This window comes from Schistocerca americana, chromosome 5 (assembly GCF_021461395.2).
Source record: "Schistocerca americana isolate TAMUIC-IGC-003095 chromosome 5, iqSchAmer2.1, whole genome shotgun sequence".
Lineage (NCBI taxonomy): Eukaryota > Metazoa > Arthropoda > Insecta > Orthoptera > Acrididae > Schistocerca > Schistocerca americana.
This window is the reverse complement of record NC_060123.1, coordinates 175631395-175647744: the sequence shown is the minus strand read 5'-3', so window position 1 is coordinate 175647744 and position 16350 is coordinate 175631395. Positions and strand designations below refer to the sequence as shown.

The following is a 16350-nucleotide window of genomic DNA, read 5'->3' as shown; positions in this document are numbered from 1 at the left end:
TATATCACATAATTTTTTTTCCATTTGTTCTCTGATTGCATTTCTGTCTGTCAGTCTGTTAAGATCCCCTTTTTTTTTTTCGAAAAGGTTAGAGGTATCAAGTTGAAATTTATTTCACCTACTAAGGTCTACGGCCCCTTGGCTGTGTTAATAATTTACGTTTCTAAGCCAACGAAATCAAAAGGTATGGCTATATATGTCACATATTTTAACACTCGCAAACTCACTCGACAAAATCTATAGATGAACTACCTACACATATGACGGCCCTCGTGGTTTAGCAATAAACCGCTTATCTCGAAACCGAGAGTTGCGGGGTCGAATCTAGTTCGGGCTGCGGAATTTTCAGTCTTCGTTTTAACCTAGCCTTCATCTCTCAACGATTTGAGGAGTCGGCAGAAGCAATAAATGGTTCAAAATGCTCATTAAACTGAAGGTCTCCTTTCCCGTTTTGGAAAACTGGGATAGCGCCGAAGATGCGCCCTTAGAAAGCTTGTACAAGGCCGCTGAGCCAAACGAAATTATTATTATTATCATCTACATATATAATTTTGTGAGGAACCCTCAGAGCGCGATTCTACCGACATTTGCCCAGTTTTTTCAATTAAGTTTATGTTTTCTGTAGGACAATGAAGGGACGAAAAGTAATTCATGGAGTAAACAAAAACAAAAGAGTTGCAGGTAACTGAGAGTCGGAAGAAATTGCGGTTTTTTTGTAGGAGATCCCCAAATTTTTTGCAGTATGAAAGTTGAAAAGGGAAGAACGGATGGTTGGGTGGAGGGGGGGGGGGGGCACTTGCTGTGCTCTTAGATAGATTTGACGAGAGCGGCTATGTGACTCGGAAACAGGCAAGGCGATAGGTCACGAGAAGTCGGTGCTAGCGCCGGTTACTCACCCTGTGTGGGTACGCCAGGTGCCACGTTACGTTGAACACAGCGCCAGCGGGGAATGACGTCTGCGTGGTACCTGAGAAAAGAAGATATCCATCAGCAAACTAGAAGTTTACAAGTAGTTCAAATATATAGCTAATAACAGTGCTCTATCCCTCGCTTATTCTCGACGTAAGATTTTGTTTCTATTGAAATCAGCCGATCGTAACAGGCAGAGCCAACTATAGCAGTCGTATTTTTCCCACGAAACGAAGGACGCTGACTTATTTTCAAAATAACAATTGCAAATGAGGCAAACAGTTTACACGTAATAAAATTTCGAAAATAAACCAGCTTTCGTTTATGAAATCAAAGTACTTACCCTTGGACTCATTGGGTACTATTACAGATACAGCTGACATACAGTTGTTTTAAGAGCGATGGCTATTACGCGTGCTGTCCTCACCTCTAAAACGAATCTCTCAGATGCAGCACCATTGAGTTTCTAAGGCGTAAGAGTCGTCGTGCTCTGTGTGAAAGGGCTTTGCGCAGCGATCCAGTGCGTTGTTTGATAATTAACGACTCTTTGAATGCAACACTTTCTCTTAGAGTTTACAAAATATTTTGTTTTATTGTTTGGCTTGTATTTTAACGTCACTAAAAGAGACTCGTAAGGACAAATTTCTAAACCACAATGATATCATTCATTTCATGTATACTGGTTGTCAGTGGATGCTGTCGTCACACAAAAGGAAAAGTAATCCACGTGGCCAGCGAAAGCATTTTAGGTGACCCCATACAATCAGTGGCGTAGGAAATGTTCTCACTAGAGGATTACCTCTTCTAAGAGGATGAAGCTAACACTCGCACTTCGCCTCTTAATGTCCAAAGAACGTTTAATGAGTCATTACTGAGTCTCAAAAAATTCAGATATGAATGTTAACAATCCACGATGGTCGGTATCGTGGGAGAGGAAGTGGGGGGGGGGGGAGGGGGCAATGCGGGAGGAGGGGGAGTATGTTTCAAGGAATGTGAGTAATATTTTTCTCGACGGATGGTTTAAAGTCCCACTAACCATCGTTTAGGATTTTGTCACGGTGATTCAGGCTGGTCTGGATTCCAAAGGCAGTCCTTCATCATACTGGGTGAGAGTTCGTTCTACGTCATCCAAGCCTTGTATTGATCAAGGTTCTAATGAACCATTTCCGCTGACAAGTGGGATTGCTTCCGCTGATGAGTAGGGCTGTCTAGCGACGTTACCGCGTGAAGCAAACTGTCAAATACGAGAGTGCACCGTAAATGTTGGGAGGAAAGGTATTGTCAAGGTGGCAGTCTTCCATGTGCTTGGTGTGCCGTCTGTTACTCCGATGGGTTTAGTGTTCCACAACGTCGAAGGAAACGGTACAGGCTGCCGCTTACTACGTCTTCAGCACGGAGTCAATCAAACCAACTTTTTTAGACCATCTCTGTCAAGAAATCTCTGTCTTCCATTTCTCCAACTAGTCACTACTGAACGGGGCGTGAAGACACTGCTATCTACAAATGATAAATTTTTCCTCCTTTATTTCCTTTCTCTTCTTTTCACTCTGTACATATAAGATCTTTGACGATACAGGATATTTTTTGTTTCCTTCCGTATATGAAATGTAATTATGTTTTACTTTATGTTGCAACACGAATCTCTTATGAATTGAGTATACAAAAATTTCAAGTTCCTTTTGATCTTCTTTGTAATTCGTTTGTTAAATGCGTCGCGCAAAACTAAATGTAATACGCAGAAGTGTTATACACTCTGTGAAGCGAGAGCGATACCGACAGTGCTAATCGAAGGGGAAGAGTCAGTGGGAGGCGTTGCTATACAACATGTAACGTGTCAGCACCGCGTTGGATAAAAACACGACCAAATATACTGCCAGGCTGTAACGTTTCCGGCTTGATTTGTACTAGATACTGACGTGAACGTTGTGAAAGAAAATGTTACACTGTTTGAATCCTGCGAGCTTCGTGGAGTGTTGTAAACAGCAGTGGCAATGCACACGCGACTGGGCAGTGACTTTCGTTATTAGAACCAAATTATTTGCATCTTACTGAGTTGCAGAAACAAATATACTTTAAGATTCTTATATAATTTGCAATTAAATGAACTGTCACACGCCTTAAAATATTAACCATCGTTGTGGAAACATTTAAACTCTTTAATATATGTGAATCTGGCTTGTCGAATAGTTAATTCGCTAAAGTGATACTCATGCTAAGAAACGGGCAGACTGTAGTTTCGCGGCTCTTTTCAAAACTTGTAAGGGACGTTAATAGCAGAATAGTGTATATAAGGAATGTTAAAGTTGTACAAATAAGATCTTCGATGTGTACAGGTACAGCAACAATTACGCTCGATCGATCTGCGACCAAACAGATACGACAGAAGATAACGTTAGCTCTAGAAGAATCACATACTAAGTAAGAGGAATATAACCATTCCAATCTACGACTGATGGAGCTACCTTAATTACGCCGTCACTACCGACGAAATGCCGTTGATGCTACACCTCAGTGATCACACGCAGATAAGGTGCAACGCAAAGTGCTCTCTCGTCCTATAAAGACAGAAAGTCGATATTCTTGTCGGGTATGCATCCAGAAAATGTAGTCATCCCGTTAAAAACCATTCAGAAGTCAAGATTACACAAAATATTTTATGATCAAGATAATCGATTTCAACAGTCTTTGGTATCATCTTCAGATCTGTAAGTAAATGCAATACATGGAATATGTCTCACTTTACATAAAAGTTTTAGTTTGGTATTATAACCTCAGGTGGACCTGTACATTTACATACGCCAAACATTCCTTGTAATAAAAGATGTTCATTTTACGCTGACATAACGCACAATATGTCAAGTGGATAAAGCGCAGCACATTATAAACGTTCGTCATCGTTAAAACATTCAAGAACACACAGCATCTTGTCCAAAAGGACATGTTCATATACATGTTGCATACAGTTGCTTATTACATGTTAAAAATACGTATACAATAGCATATCTGTTTACATATGCTGGACACAAACTGAACAGTGCAAATCCACTTTAAATGGCGTACGAGGTACAACTGACAGGAATTATTGCAAACATAACATTTGTAGAGTGTGAAGCAGACACCAGGTTCTTACATCGAAACTATGTAACAGATCGTAAATACTTCTCCTAAGAGAAGATACCTGTCGGTTGTACCTTGGTGGCCATTTAAAGTAGATTTGCACTGTTGAGTATGTGTCCAGCATATGTAAACAGACTTGCCACTGTGTACGTATTTCTGTCACGCGACAAACATCTGTAAGCAATATCTATATGGACAGGGCCTTTTGGACAACATGTTGTGTGTTTTTAAATATTTTAGCCATGACGAACGTTTATAATGTGCTGAGTTTTATCCACTTGACATCTTGTGCATGAGGTCAGCGTAAAATGAAAATGTTTTACTACAAAAAATGTGCCGGCTGGAGTGGCCGAGTGGTTCTAGGAGCTACAGTCTGGACCCGCGCGACCGCTACGGTCGCAGGTTCGAATCCTGCCTCGGGCATGGATGTGGGTGATGTCCTTAGGTTAGTTAGGTTTAAGTAGTTCTAAGTTCTAGGGGGCTAATGACCTCAGCAGTTAAGTCCCATAGTGCTCAGAGTCATTTGAACCATTTGAACAAAAAAATGTTAAATGTATCCCTTGTAAATGTACAGGTCTACTTGCGGTTTTTTGGTTTTTATAATACCAAACTAAAACCTTTATATCAAGTGAGGCATATTCCATGTACTGCATTTACTTACAGACCTGAAGAAGATACCAAGGACTGTTGAAATCGGTTGTCTTGAATAAAAGATATTTTGAGCGATCTTGGCTTTTGAATGGTTTTTAACAATTAAAACAGATCGGTCTTCATACTCTCATAATGAGTAAATCAATCGAGCAGTAATCTTGACACAACATTTCAACGGACCAACGGGCCGCCACCTTGAGGTGAGTACGCTGATGCACAATCTTGTCGGGACTGAGTTTCCAACAGAATCGGCGACCCCTTTGTACACCCCCGGTCGGTCCGCCGCGCATGCGCGAGCAGCGGCACAGTGAACTAAAGAGCACAGCTGGAAGAAATAAGCAAAACGATACATCGCTAGTAAAACCCCAATTAAAAGAAACCGAAGGTCGAAATAAAGATCATTGTTGTTCAATATCAGATAAAATCGGATTCCACATCTTAAAGGGAAACCCTTATTCCTATTAATACTATTATCAGATAATCGAATATCTGTAGATTCCTTTAGAACACATTCCCGGTGGCAAGAAGCAGGAGCGATCATTTGCGTCTCATTGAAATATTGTGGCAAGATGACTTCAGTTTCTGGCTGCATGCCCGAGAAGAGCATGATCAATCATTATGCCGGGTAAGTCTATGTATTCACAAGACTCTTACGCCAGTGTTATCCAAACCTTTCTGAGGTCATTACCCCGGAGTGCAATAAGATATTACCTAGTACCCACCCAGCCGCCCTCCATCAATAACGTCAACAATTTCAGTGTCTGACTAAATTTAAGAAAGAAAAAAAAAACACTTTTATATTTAGAATGAGAATTATTGAACTATAAAAAATAAAATCATCATGACTTGTGAAAGGTTTTCATTAGGACGTTCAAACTGCACAGCTGGCCGCGGGGATTGATGAAAGTTAGTATGGTAAGTATGGTTTGGTTTAGCGACAAAGCCCACTTTCATTTGAATGGGTTCGTCAATAAGCAAAATTGGCGCATTTGTGGGCTGAGAATCCGCATTTCGAGAAGTCTCTCTACCCTCAGTGGTTGACTGCATGGTGTGCAGTATCCAGTCACGGAATAATCGGTTCGATATTCCTTGATGGCACGGTGACTACCGAACGGTATGCGAAGGTTTTGGGAAATGATTTCATCCCCATTGTCCAAAGTAACCATGATTTCGACAAGACGCGGTTCACGTAAGACGGAGATCGACCCCAACGAAGCAGGAAAGTGTTTGATGTCCTGGAGGACGACCGCATTCTGGCTCTGGGATACCCATAGGCCACTGGCATGGGCCTCGATAGACCCCACATTCTCCAGATTTGAACACATCCGACTCCTTTTTGTGGGGCTTACAAGGTGTACAGTAATAATCCCAAAACCATTGCTGAGCTGAAAACAGCCATTCGGGAGGTCATCGACTGCATCGATGTTCCGACACTTCAGCGGGTCATGCAGCATTTCGCTATTCGTCTGCACCACATCATCTCCAAGCATATCGAACATGTCACAGCCTAAAGCCGAGTATCTGTAGTGACGTCATGTTGAATAAAATGTAGTAGTTTCTAACTCAAAGTTCAAATGTGTGCGAAAGCTTATGGGACTTAACTGCTAAGGTCATCAGTCTCTAAGCTTACACACTACTTAACCTAAATTATTCGAAGGACAAACACACACACCCATGCCCGAGGGAGGACTCGAACCTTCACCGGTACCAGCCGCACAGTCCATGACTGCAGCGCCTGGGACCGCTCGGCTAATCCCGCGCGGCAGTTTCTAACTAATTTACGTGTTTTTCATAAAGTTCAATAACTGTCAACCCGTAAAACTGAGCGATATTGCGAGATGTACCAACTTTATTTACGAAATTAGTTACAGAGTTTTTTTTGCGATCTGTATTCTATCAGGGTTTTGTTTACCAGATTCTGACACAGTTCCCATCGGTAACTTCGGAAATGTAACGGGTTCTTTTGAGTCTAAATAATCAAACTTTACTTCATTACGCTTTCCCAAGTTAAATTTTCAGATAAATTCACGGTCAACATTTCTCAAAAGTACGTCTCTTAAAACCGGTGTCTTCTCACGCTGTTCAGTTCCCTCACAGGACTGAGTGACACGTTACGAGGAGACATCGCACCGGATTCTTGGACCGCTGCTCGGGTTGACGTGTTGTGGTAATGGCAGGCGTAAGCAGTGCCCCCTGTGGGAGGGAAGCCAGTTCCGCGAACACATTCCGGCACGCTTCGGCGGTAACTTGTGACAGGTGTGGGGAGCGGCAGCGCGTGGGACGCGGTCTGACCAAGGCCGCGCCATCGCCGATGTCTGCCTTCGCCGCCGCTGCTGCTGCTGCCTCTACGTCTCGCAAGGCCGGCAGCCGTGGCTCGCTGTGAGTCACTGGGCGGCCATTCCACATGCTTGCGTTCAGCTTCCTTCCCTCTATGTTGCTGCAGCCGTCGACTGTAGTGGACCAGGTACACTTGTTAACAACTTGCTCTCATCTACAGACACGGGTATGTAGCATCCCCAAACTACAGACAGAAACTAATAGAGCTGACAGAGAATGCCTCAGTTCTGCTCGCTAACGCCTCTTCCATTTAACCAGTACATCGCAGACACTGAAGGCAGGGAGTTTCAATATGGCAATGAACTATCAGTTACCTTGAAACACGGGGTAAGACGATAACAGACCTACCGTAACTACAGTACGAATCTCCCTGGAGGCGTAGTTTTATAATTTGAAAAGAAATGAGAAAAAAAAAAAAAAAAAAAAAAAAAAAAAAAAAAAAAAGGAGAAAAGGGAGAAGGGTTAGGAGAAGGAGAAGAAGAAGGAGAAATGATTGGAGATCAGTGAAATGGATTGGGTCGGAGGTGTGCAGAAGGAAATCATGACGAGATTCAGATTGGACTATGTTGGGTCCTTGTGCGGAGAGGCTTGTTTATGGTTTTAGCCACTTCCGTTGTGCCAAGTAAGAAAATGCAAGCAAGTGTAATGAGTACATTTTGCGTTTGCCGTTTCGCTTGTTACGGGTTTGCGCTGATTGGCAACGACGCAATGGAAAAGCATTGGCGTTATTGCTGCAAGCAATGTGGCTTTGGACTGTGTGTCGCACCATGTTTTGAATGTAAAAGGTAAAGCTGTCGTCAAAACGTGGGCTGGTCTGAACATCACAGCGCTCCACTAGGCGTGGTCCTATTATGTTGTACGCCGTTGCCTTCCTCTGACCTCTGAACTGCTTTCTCCTTTCTCCTTCCAGTTAGAGGGGCACTCCGAACTACGACGCAACTCGACGTTTATCACGGCAACAAACACTGCCAGAAGCGGAAGACCGGAAATAAAAATCCTGGTAGTGACCGGGGAGCGAAGCAGAGAGCTTTGGATCTGTATTCTGCCACTTTGCCACTTTTTTTACCTTTATTTAATAAAATAACGTTACACAAGCATATGAACAAAATAAACAGTTCACGAATTGTGTACTTTTCAACATATCACATTTCAGTCTTAAGTATGGAATACATCTTTCTGTTTGTTCCGCCGGGGTGTGTGCGTGTAAAATGTCATCAACTTTTAATATAAATCTATTGGTGGTGAACTATCAGATCTGTGGGTATCTGTTGAAACTTTCCAAATTAACTTTTATTTAGTTTTCTTTTTTCTGGTCGATTTCAATAAGTTACTGTTTTTTTGTTACATAATCGTAATTTTTAAGAAATTTGCGAACTTTTCCTTATATTTTTTGTTTGCCTTAGGCTGTGATGTATAGCGCTTTCATTTTCTTCTGTCAGTATGCAGTGTACTGTATGTCCTTTGATCCAATTCACAGCACTGCGTTTTGTGATTGGGCACGAAATATCACATTGGTTTAGAAAAGCTGCTAGTGTAATACATTTGGGAGCTGTTCTTTTTATATTCGCTAGCTTCTGCCTGACAACATGCCAAATTTTATCTTTTTACACATAAATGTTCATCGCTGTCGATTAAATTACACGACGGTGTGGTTTTCGAATCATAGGCTGTAAATTTTAATTCGATAACATTTTTACTTTTGTTTTCCGTCAGTTTAAAACTATTTCCCTTGTTATCGTCATATTCTCCTCCGGAATGTTTATCTGTCAATAACTGAATTCGATCAAAAACATTTTCAGATTATGAAATCCGATTGGGATGTGTTGCACATTTAACTGGAGTAACTTCGTTAAGCCAGTGAGATGTTAAGCTGTTGAATGATCTTTTCCATAATTTGTACACTTTACATGCAAAAAAGGCTTTACACTTAATGCTAACATCCACGTGGTTTATTGTACCGCTTCCTGCCGCGAGAATTTGTATGTCAAATTTAAAGTTGAATATGTTCCTACGGGCTAAAAACGGACCGAAGGCTGCCACAATTGTGATAGCCGTGTCTCGAGGAATGGGTATCGCTTGCACCACATAGTTGATTTTTGCGCCGACTTCTGAAATTCGTCGAGTTTCCTCATCCTATGCTCTTGTACACTTGCTCGTACGCTTGCGAGTATTTTCTTTTCTTCTTGCGTTCATCAGCGATGGCGTGTTTTCGTGGGATCTTTATGCGATACCTGATTTTTCCATCTGGGAGACGATCTATATCCGTCCTGAGTTCTGCATACATATTCCAAATACCACTGAACCACCACGAACTTGAATTACGCATTTTTTCCTTACAATTTGCAAGTTTAGAGGACTTGATTGTTTTGGAATTGGAAGCTTGGTATTTCTCACTGAAAGAGGTAACCAAAGAGTGTCTCACTCAAAACTACGCTTGCATGAAATAGTCAACAACCAATATCAGCTTCTAACGTCTGAATGTACAAAATATGGTAGATCCATATGAGAACCACCTTCCAACACAGCTCTCAATATCACTTGTATAGAATTAAAACATTTTTTTTGAAACTATAGTCGTACAATGATATAATTTACAATGATATAATTTTGTGGGTATCTTCTGTGGTATATGTAGATACTCTCTGCGCAAAAGGTTAGCGGATACAGTAAGTAGTACCAAAATAAATTAAAACGACGTGCGTGATGCTTTAGTTTTAACGCATTCAGCAAGGGATAAACTGTTTTCTTTTCATCATTTTGTGGAGCTGTAACTGGAAAAAGTTTAGAAAAGGTGTAAAATCTCTGTAAAGATCGTTGGAAGTCGCTAAGATCTTTCATCATTCTCATACACTGGATGAATATAGTCTGGATGAAATTTTCCGCCCTGAGTTAACGCTGCCTTAAGACATGTAGACTGCTTCTAACTTAAATACTTATTCCTACTTATTCCGTTAAACCCTTAACTTAAGATTATGCCTCTCAAGGAGTAGATTATAAAAGAATTTCAAGTTTTTAAATTCGGTCAATAATTATGTAAAATACTGAAAATCACATTTTCGTTGTCGCTGCAGACGATTAGATGGGAAAGCTGTAAGGCAACTTGTAACGAGGACGTTAGATAAATGAAAAGCACGTACATTGAGATACTGCTTGATTGCCGCTTTAAAACGAAGCGAAGTAAGTACGGTGGATGGGAGGAGGGGAGACGTGTAGATTAAACAAGGAGTGGGGGACATCGAAAGAGGGGGAGGGGGAGAGGAAAGGTAGGGGGAAACGGTGAAGCAAAATCGAAGCCACCATAGGTAGGCCACTACCCAGAGGGCAAAGAATATTAAAGAACTGATCAATCAGTGGCTCTGCCAGACATCTCCATACGTGAATTACACACTCTCAGGAGTCTTCCAACAAATCTGCGCCTGTCTTCTGCCTTTGCCTCTGCTAAAGTCATACTGTTGTAACTCTTCAATTCGATCAATAAAGCTACTGCGAGGATCTCTGTTACTGTGGTCGAATAAAATCACTGATCCAGTGTAATCAAACTACATGGTTGCTTGAGGCTAGTCCAAAATCTAATGCGTCGCAAATGAAATCACCTAGCTCACACGTTTCCAGCCGACAAGAGCACTGAAGGATAAGGAAGCTTTTTGGAAACGGTGTAGCTAAATTCAAGCCTTAACTGATTTAGGAAAACCTAACACTCCATTAGCAGCGTCGTCCATGCGAATGCGTGTGACCTAGCAGTGAAATAACAGCTTATTTTCTTTTTTTTTTTAAGCAGTACCCTTTCACAACAATACACTCTGTACAACGTTCATCTCATGAGCAGATTCCACGCCTGAAGTTCGATTCTGGAAGGTCTGCCATACACCCAACAATGTCTGTCACTGGACGCAAAACTATACTCAGGCACACCTTACCTTAGACATGGGAACGGGCGGAAAGCCGGAGAGCAATTCTTACTTTAGATTACTCAGCTGCCCCACTGCGAGATCAGCACAGTGCAGAGGTGTACACTCCTGCTTACAGGCTTCGTTTCTTTTCGCTTTTTTTCTACACTAAGGCCTCTTCTCCCGCACTGTCTCACGCAACTGTTCCCGATGACTTGTGTAACACTGACCAGCTATAGATTTATACTTTGCAAGGTAAGCGATAAGAAGAACCCGTTTTGCTTAGCAGAAATTACTGGCCACAACCCATTTGCTTTCCAGTCCCGCTTCGCCGTTTATTGTGGAGGTCCGCCGCCATCTCGCGTAATCTTCGGTAACAGAGAGCTGCATAATATGTCTTGCTTCGGTTTCAAAACTGTGTGAATATTCTTGGCAAAAATGGTAATTATCAATTGAAAAAACACTTTTTTCCGCAATTTTTCATTTTACGCGACCAAAGCCTCGTGCCACTTGTCGGTTGGTTGTCCGCAGCTCGTGGTCGTGCGGTAGCGTTCTCGCTTCCCACGCCCGGGTTCCCGGGTTCGATTCCCGGCGGGGTCAGGGATTTTCTCTGCCTCGTGATGACTGGATGTTGTGTGATGTCCTTAGATTAGTTAGGTTTAAGTAGTTCTAAGTTCTAGGGGACTGATGACCATAGATGTTAAGTCCCATAGTGCTCAGAGCCATTTGAACCATTTGAACCACATGTCGGTTGTAGGTCGGGCTCCTGCCACGTGTAAATGGTTCAAATGGCTCTGAGCACTATGGGACTTAACATCTATGGTCATCAGTCCCCTAGAACTTAGAACTACTTAAACCTAACTAATCTAAGGACGGCACACAACACCCAGCCATCACGAGGCAGAGAAAATCCCTGACCCCGCTGGGAATCGAACCCGGGAACCCGGGCGTGCGAAGCGAGAACGCTACCGCACGACCACGAGATGCGGGCTGCCACGTGTAAATTAGGAAGACAAACGTGATTAAATATTGTCGAGAATCCGTTTTACGTTCAAATACTCTGAGGTGCTCACCTTGCACTAAACTTCCTCATGGATAATTCTTCTGATACGGCTGTTGCGTCAATTACATCACATGCGTTTAACGGCTGATCGCCTAATACCATGCAGGACACATTCTCTAAGTTTTTATCTGTGGTTGCTGTTTCTCGAGCGTCCCTTTTACTCCGAAGCATGCAACATTTACCAACACAATCATTACAAAATTACTTTCGTGGGAACGCCAGCCCTGTGTCGGCCAGGTAAATTTTCTTCTCGTCCTCGTAACACTGTCAAGTGACCCAGTCATCCTCACTTTACTAAATGGATATAAAAGTTCCTCAGGTTGCACACTATTCCGTAGAAAGTGGACTAGGTGATGCACAGGTGGTCACGCCTTCACACCCGAGACTGCTCTACTTAAGCTAACCTGTTCTTGGATTATCTTAATGAATTGGCACGTATAATTTCTTCCTACCTCTGCTCTGTGAATCTCTCCTATATGTTGTCTCTGGAAGCAGTTCTGGATTCTTCAGAAAATCCATGCAGGCTACTTGGAATTCTAAGTGGATGAGCGGATAGTTAATTTACTTGAAATAATTTCCGGGATGCCATTACAAAGTATTTTATCACAAAAGAGCTGGCTCCAAGGACAGTGCATCCTATCACCGTCTGGCGAAATCGGGGCTCGATGGAAACCTCTCTCTTGCATCGTAATACTTCGTAGCTTTTCGTACATCTTCGGTAATATAAAAATATTCATTTGTCTACCGAATTACTGCTTAGCGATACTGTGGTATTAAAGTTCTGGTGACCAGTAGGCTCCTACTTGTATTTGCTGTATCAAAAGTGGACTTTAATAACAGATATTTAATACAGAAAATCCTGAGTTTCATGTCACAACACTTGTGGTTCTCCTACATATTGACTGCCCAGAAAGATTAGCTTTCAGGGTTCGCAAACATCACTCCACGCCCATGACTCACTACCGCTCCGTGTCGTTCACTCGTCACTGCTACCTTCCAGGGAACCACCTTCCTAGCCGCTGTCATCGTATTTTGTAGCACTGCTGAAGGCAGGGAGTTCCTTCCACTACCGGCCGAATTCCAGTAAATGTAAAATTCAGAAAATAAAATACATTCCTAAAAAGGAGGAACCTCGCACGCCCTAACATAAATCTGTTCACCCATTGGACTTGCAGTTGCCTACCATCACCCCCACCCCCACCCCCCCCCACCCCCACCCCTACCACGATGTGTTGCATGACGAGTGCGTTCACTTGATTGTTCGGAGACTTCTGACCACCAAGTGTGTTTCGGTAGTAGCACCACAAGTCCTTATCAGGCGCAGATTTGGGCACCCGTACAACAGGTGAAATCTGCGTAATTCCCTTCACGTCAGGCACGCGGAAGTGATTCGGGCGGAAGGGAAAGCTGGACGCAGTCAACTACGCGCCCCTCGACCACCTCGCCGACTTAATTAACGCCGATACGCGTGACTGCGCGCCCCATCGCACCAGGCCCGAGGGTGAATCTAATTACAGCCCGAGGCGCGGTACCTCGCCGCGTGTCGTCACGAAAAACTTAACGACTTCTCTGGTTAATCTCGGGCCGGTGTCCTTTCCATTTGACGGTCTCGTAATGCTCCCGTTTCGATTAATCTCGAAACGTATTTCGTTCCTGTGCAAAAAAGAAGCTCGCATTCAGCCGTTATTCGAACGTTGGGTAATTGTGTAAGAGTATCTCGCTGTAGGAAATTGGAGCGCCGTAGTTTTTTCTACTTAGAAGCAGATTGCAGTCAATCTCCAGGGAGACGATTGCTTTGTCTCTCAGCTCAAAGAGAAAGTATTCTACAACTCGACCCGTCCTAAGGAGATTGCTGTTCCGGGTAATGAGTGCCTATTACAGTCAGACGAAGTGAATTGCGAAGTACTAACTAAACAAGAGAAGTTCGTTCTCTTCTTCATACTATCTGAGTTCCAAAAATCATTCAGCAGGAATGACATTAGAATGTACGCCGATGGCATCTTTAATCTATTAGTTTGGTTTATAAGTTCGTCATGTATTTATTTTCATGTTGGTATTCCGATTGCCATGGGTTTATTTATCGATTGTAATTGTTTATTTGTATTTCACTGTTGTTATCTGAGTTTACATATTGTCGTTTTGTCATTTGGAGATAGTGAGTGGAGTTGTGGACCCTAGAAAATGGAGTGCCAAATAGAGAAATCGGAACATTTCCGACATATTCACCTGTCTGAGTTTAACAGAGGGGTCAGTCAGAAATATTTTGTTGCGATAATGCCGTTGGACAGAGCACGGCAAGAAAATGGTTCAAATGGCTCTGAGCACTATGGGACTTAACATCTATGGCCATCAGTCCCCTATAACTTAGAACTACTTAAACCTAACTAACCTAAGAACATCACACAACACCCAGTCATAAGAAAATGGTTTTCTCGCTTTAAGCAAGATCGTTTTCACATCAGTCACTCACCAGGTTCAAGAAGGCCTTCTGGGTTTGATGAACATCATTTAAACGCACTAACCTACAATGATGCACGTCAGTGTACTCGAGAACAGGCGAATGTGATGAGCTGTAATCATTCCACCGCCGTGCGACATTTGCATGCAAAGGGAAAGGTTCAAAAACAGGGTGTATGGGTGCGCGTGCTCTAATCCGAAATCACAAAAATCTGCGGGTGGTCATATACACTACTGGCCATTAAAATTGCTACACCAAGAAGAAATGCAGATCATAAACGGGTATTCATTGGACAAATATATTAAACTAGAACTGACATGTGATTAAATTTTCACGCAATTTGGGTGCGTAGATCCTGAGAAATCAGGCCATAATAACGGCCTTGATACGCTTGGGCATTGAGTCAGAGCTTGGATGACGTGTACAGGTACAGCTGCCCATGCAGTTTCAACACGATACCACAGTTCATCAAGAGTAGTGACTGGCGTATTGTGACGAGCCAGTTGCTCGGCCACCAATGACCTGACGTTTTCAGTTATCTGGAGAATGTGATGGCCAGGCCAGGGCAGCAGTATCCAAAAAATACGTACAGGACCTGCAACATGCGGTCGTGCATTATCCTGCTGAAATGTAGTGTTTCGCAGGGATCGAATGAAGTGTAGAGCCATGGGTCGTAACACTTCTGAAATGTAACGTCCACTGTTCAAAGTGCTGTCAATGCGGACAAGAGGTGACCGAGACGTGTAACCAATGGCACCCCCCCCCCCACCCCCCCCATCCGCCGGGTGATACGCCAATATGGCGATGACGAATACACGCTTCCAACGTGCGTTCACCGCGATGTCGCCAAACACAGATGTGACCATCATGGTGCTGTAAACAGAACCCGGATTCATCCGAAAAAATGACGTTTTGCCATTCGTTCTCCCAGGTTCGTCGTTGAGTACACCATCGCAGGCGCTCCTGTCTATGATGCAGCGTCAAGGGTAACCGCAGCCATGGTCTCCGAGCTGATAGTCCTTGCTGCTGCAAACGTAGTCAAACTGTTCGTGCAGATGGTTGTTGTCTTGCCAACGTCCCCACCTGTTGACTCAGGGAGACGTGGCTGCACGATCCGTTACAGCCATGCGGATAAAATGCCTGCCATCTCGACTGCTAGTGATACGAGGCCGTTGGGATCCAGCACGGCGTTCCGTATTACCCTCCTGAACCCACCGATTCCATATTCTGCTAACAGTCATTGGATCTCGACCAACGCGAGAAGCAATGTCGCGATACGATAAACCGCAATCGCGATAGGTATACAATCCTTTATCAAAGTCGGAAACGTGATGGTACGAATTTCTCCTCCTTACACGAGGCATCACAACAACAACGTTTCACCTGGCACCGCCGGTCAACTGCTGTTTGTGTATGAGAAATCGGCTGGAAACTTTCCTCATGTCAGCTCGTTGTAGGTTTCCCCACCGGCGCCAACCTCGTGTGAATGCTCTGAAAAGTTAATCATTTGCATATCACAGCCTCTTCTTCCTGTCGGTTAAATTTCGCGTCTGTAGCACGTCATCTTCGTGGTGTAGCAATTTTAATGGCCTGTAGTGTATGTATCTCTGCTTGCTCGTGAACAACGCCGGCCATTCCTATCCCGTATCGTTACTGGTGACGAGAAACGGTGTCTTAACCCAACGTAAGGAAAAAAGGAATGGTTGAGCCAAAAAGCAGTAACTTCCCTGCGCGCATCCACAAAAGATAACCTTATGCATTGGTCGAACAGCGGCGGTGTGGTGTATTAGGAGTTGCTTCCCAAGGATGTAACCATCACTGCTGACATTTATTTTCAACAACTGATAACGAACGTTTTGCAGGCGCTGTCCAAGAAGAACGACCACGAGAACTGTGTGAAGTGATGCTACTCCACAATATCCCCCGTT

At 43.3% G+C, this 16350-nt stretch overlaps 1 protein-coding gene across 4 annotated transcripts in view; it reads right to left on the bottom strand.

Moving 5' to 3' along the window:
* The window catches only part of LOC124615313, a 254126-nt gene that overhangs the window by 131514 nt on the left and 106262 nt on the right, over nt 1–16350 (bottom strand). For all 4 annotated transcript variants that reach the window (XM_047143103.1, XM_047143104.1, XM_047143105.1 and 1 more), the window contains exon 2: nt 897–967. In XM_047143103.1, the coding sequence (XP_046999059.1) occupies nt 897–967 (71 nt within the window). The remainder of the gene's footprint in view (nt 1–896; nt 968–16350) is intronic.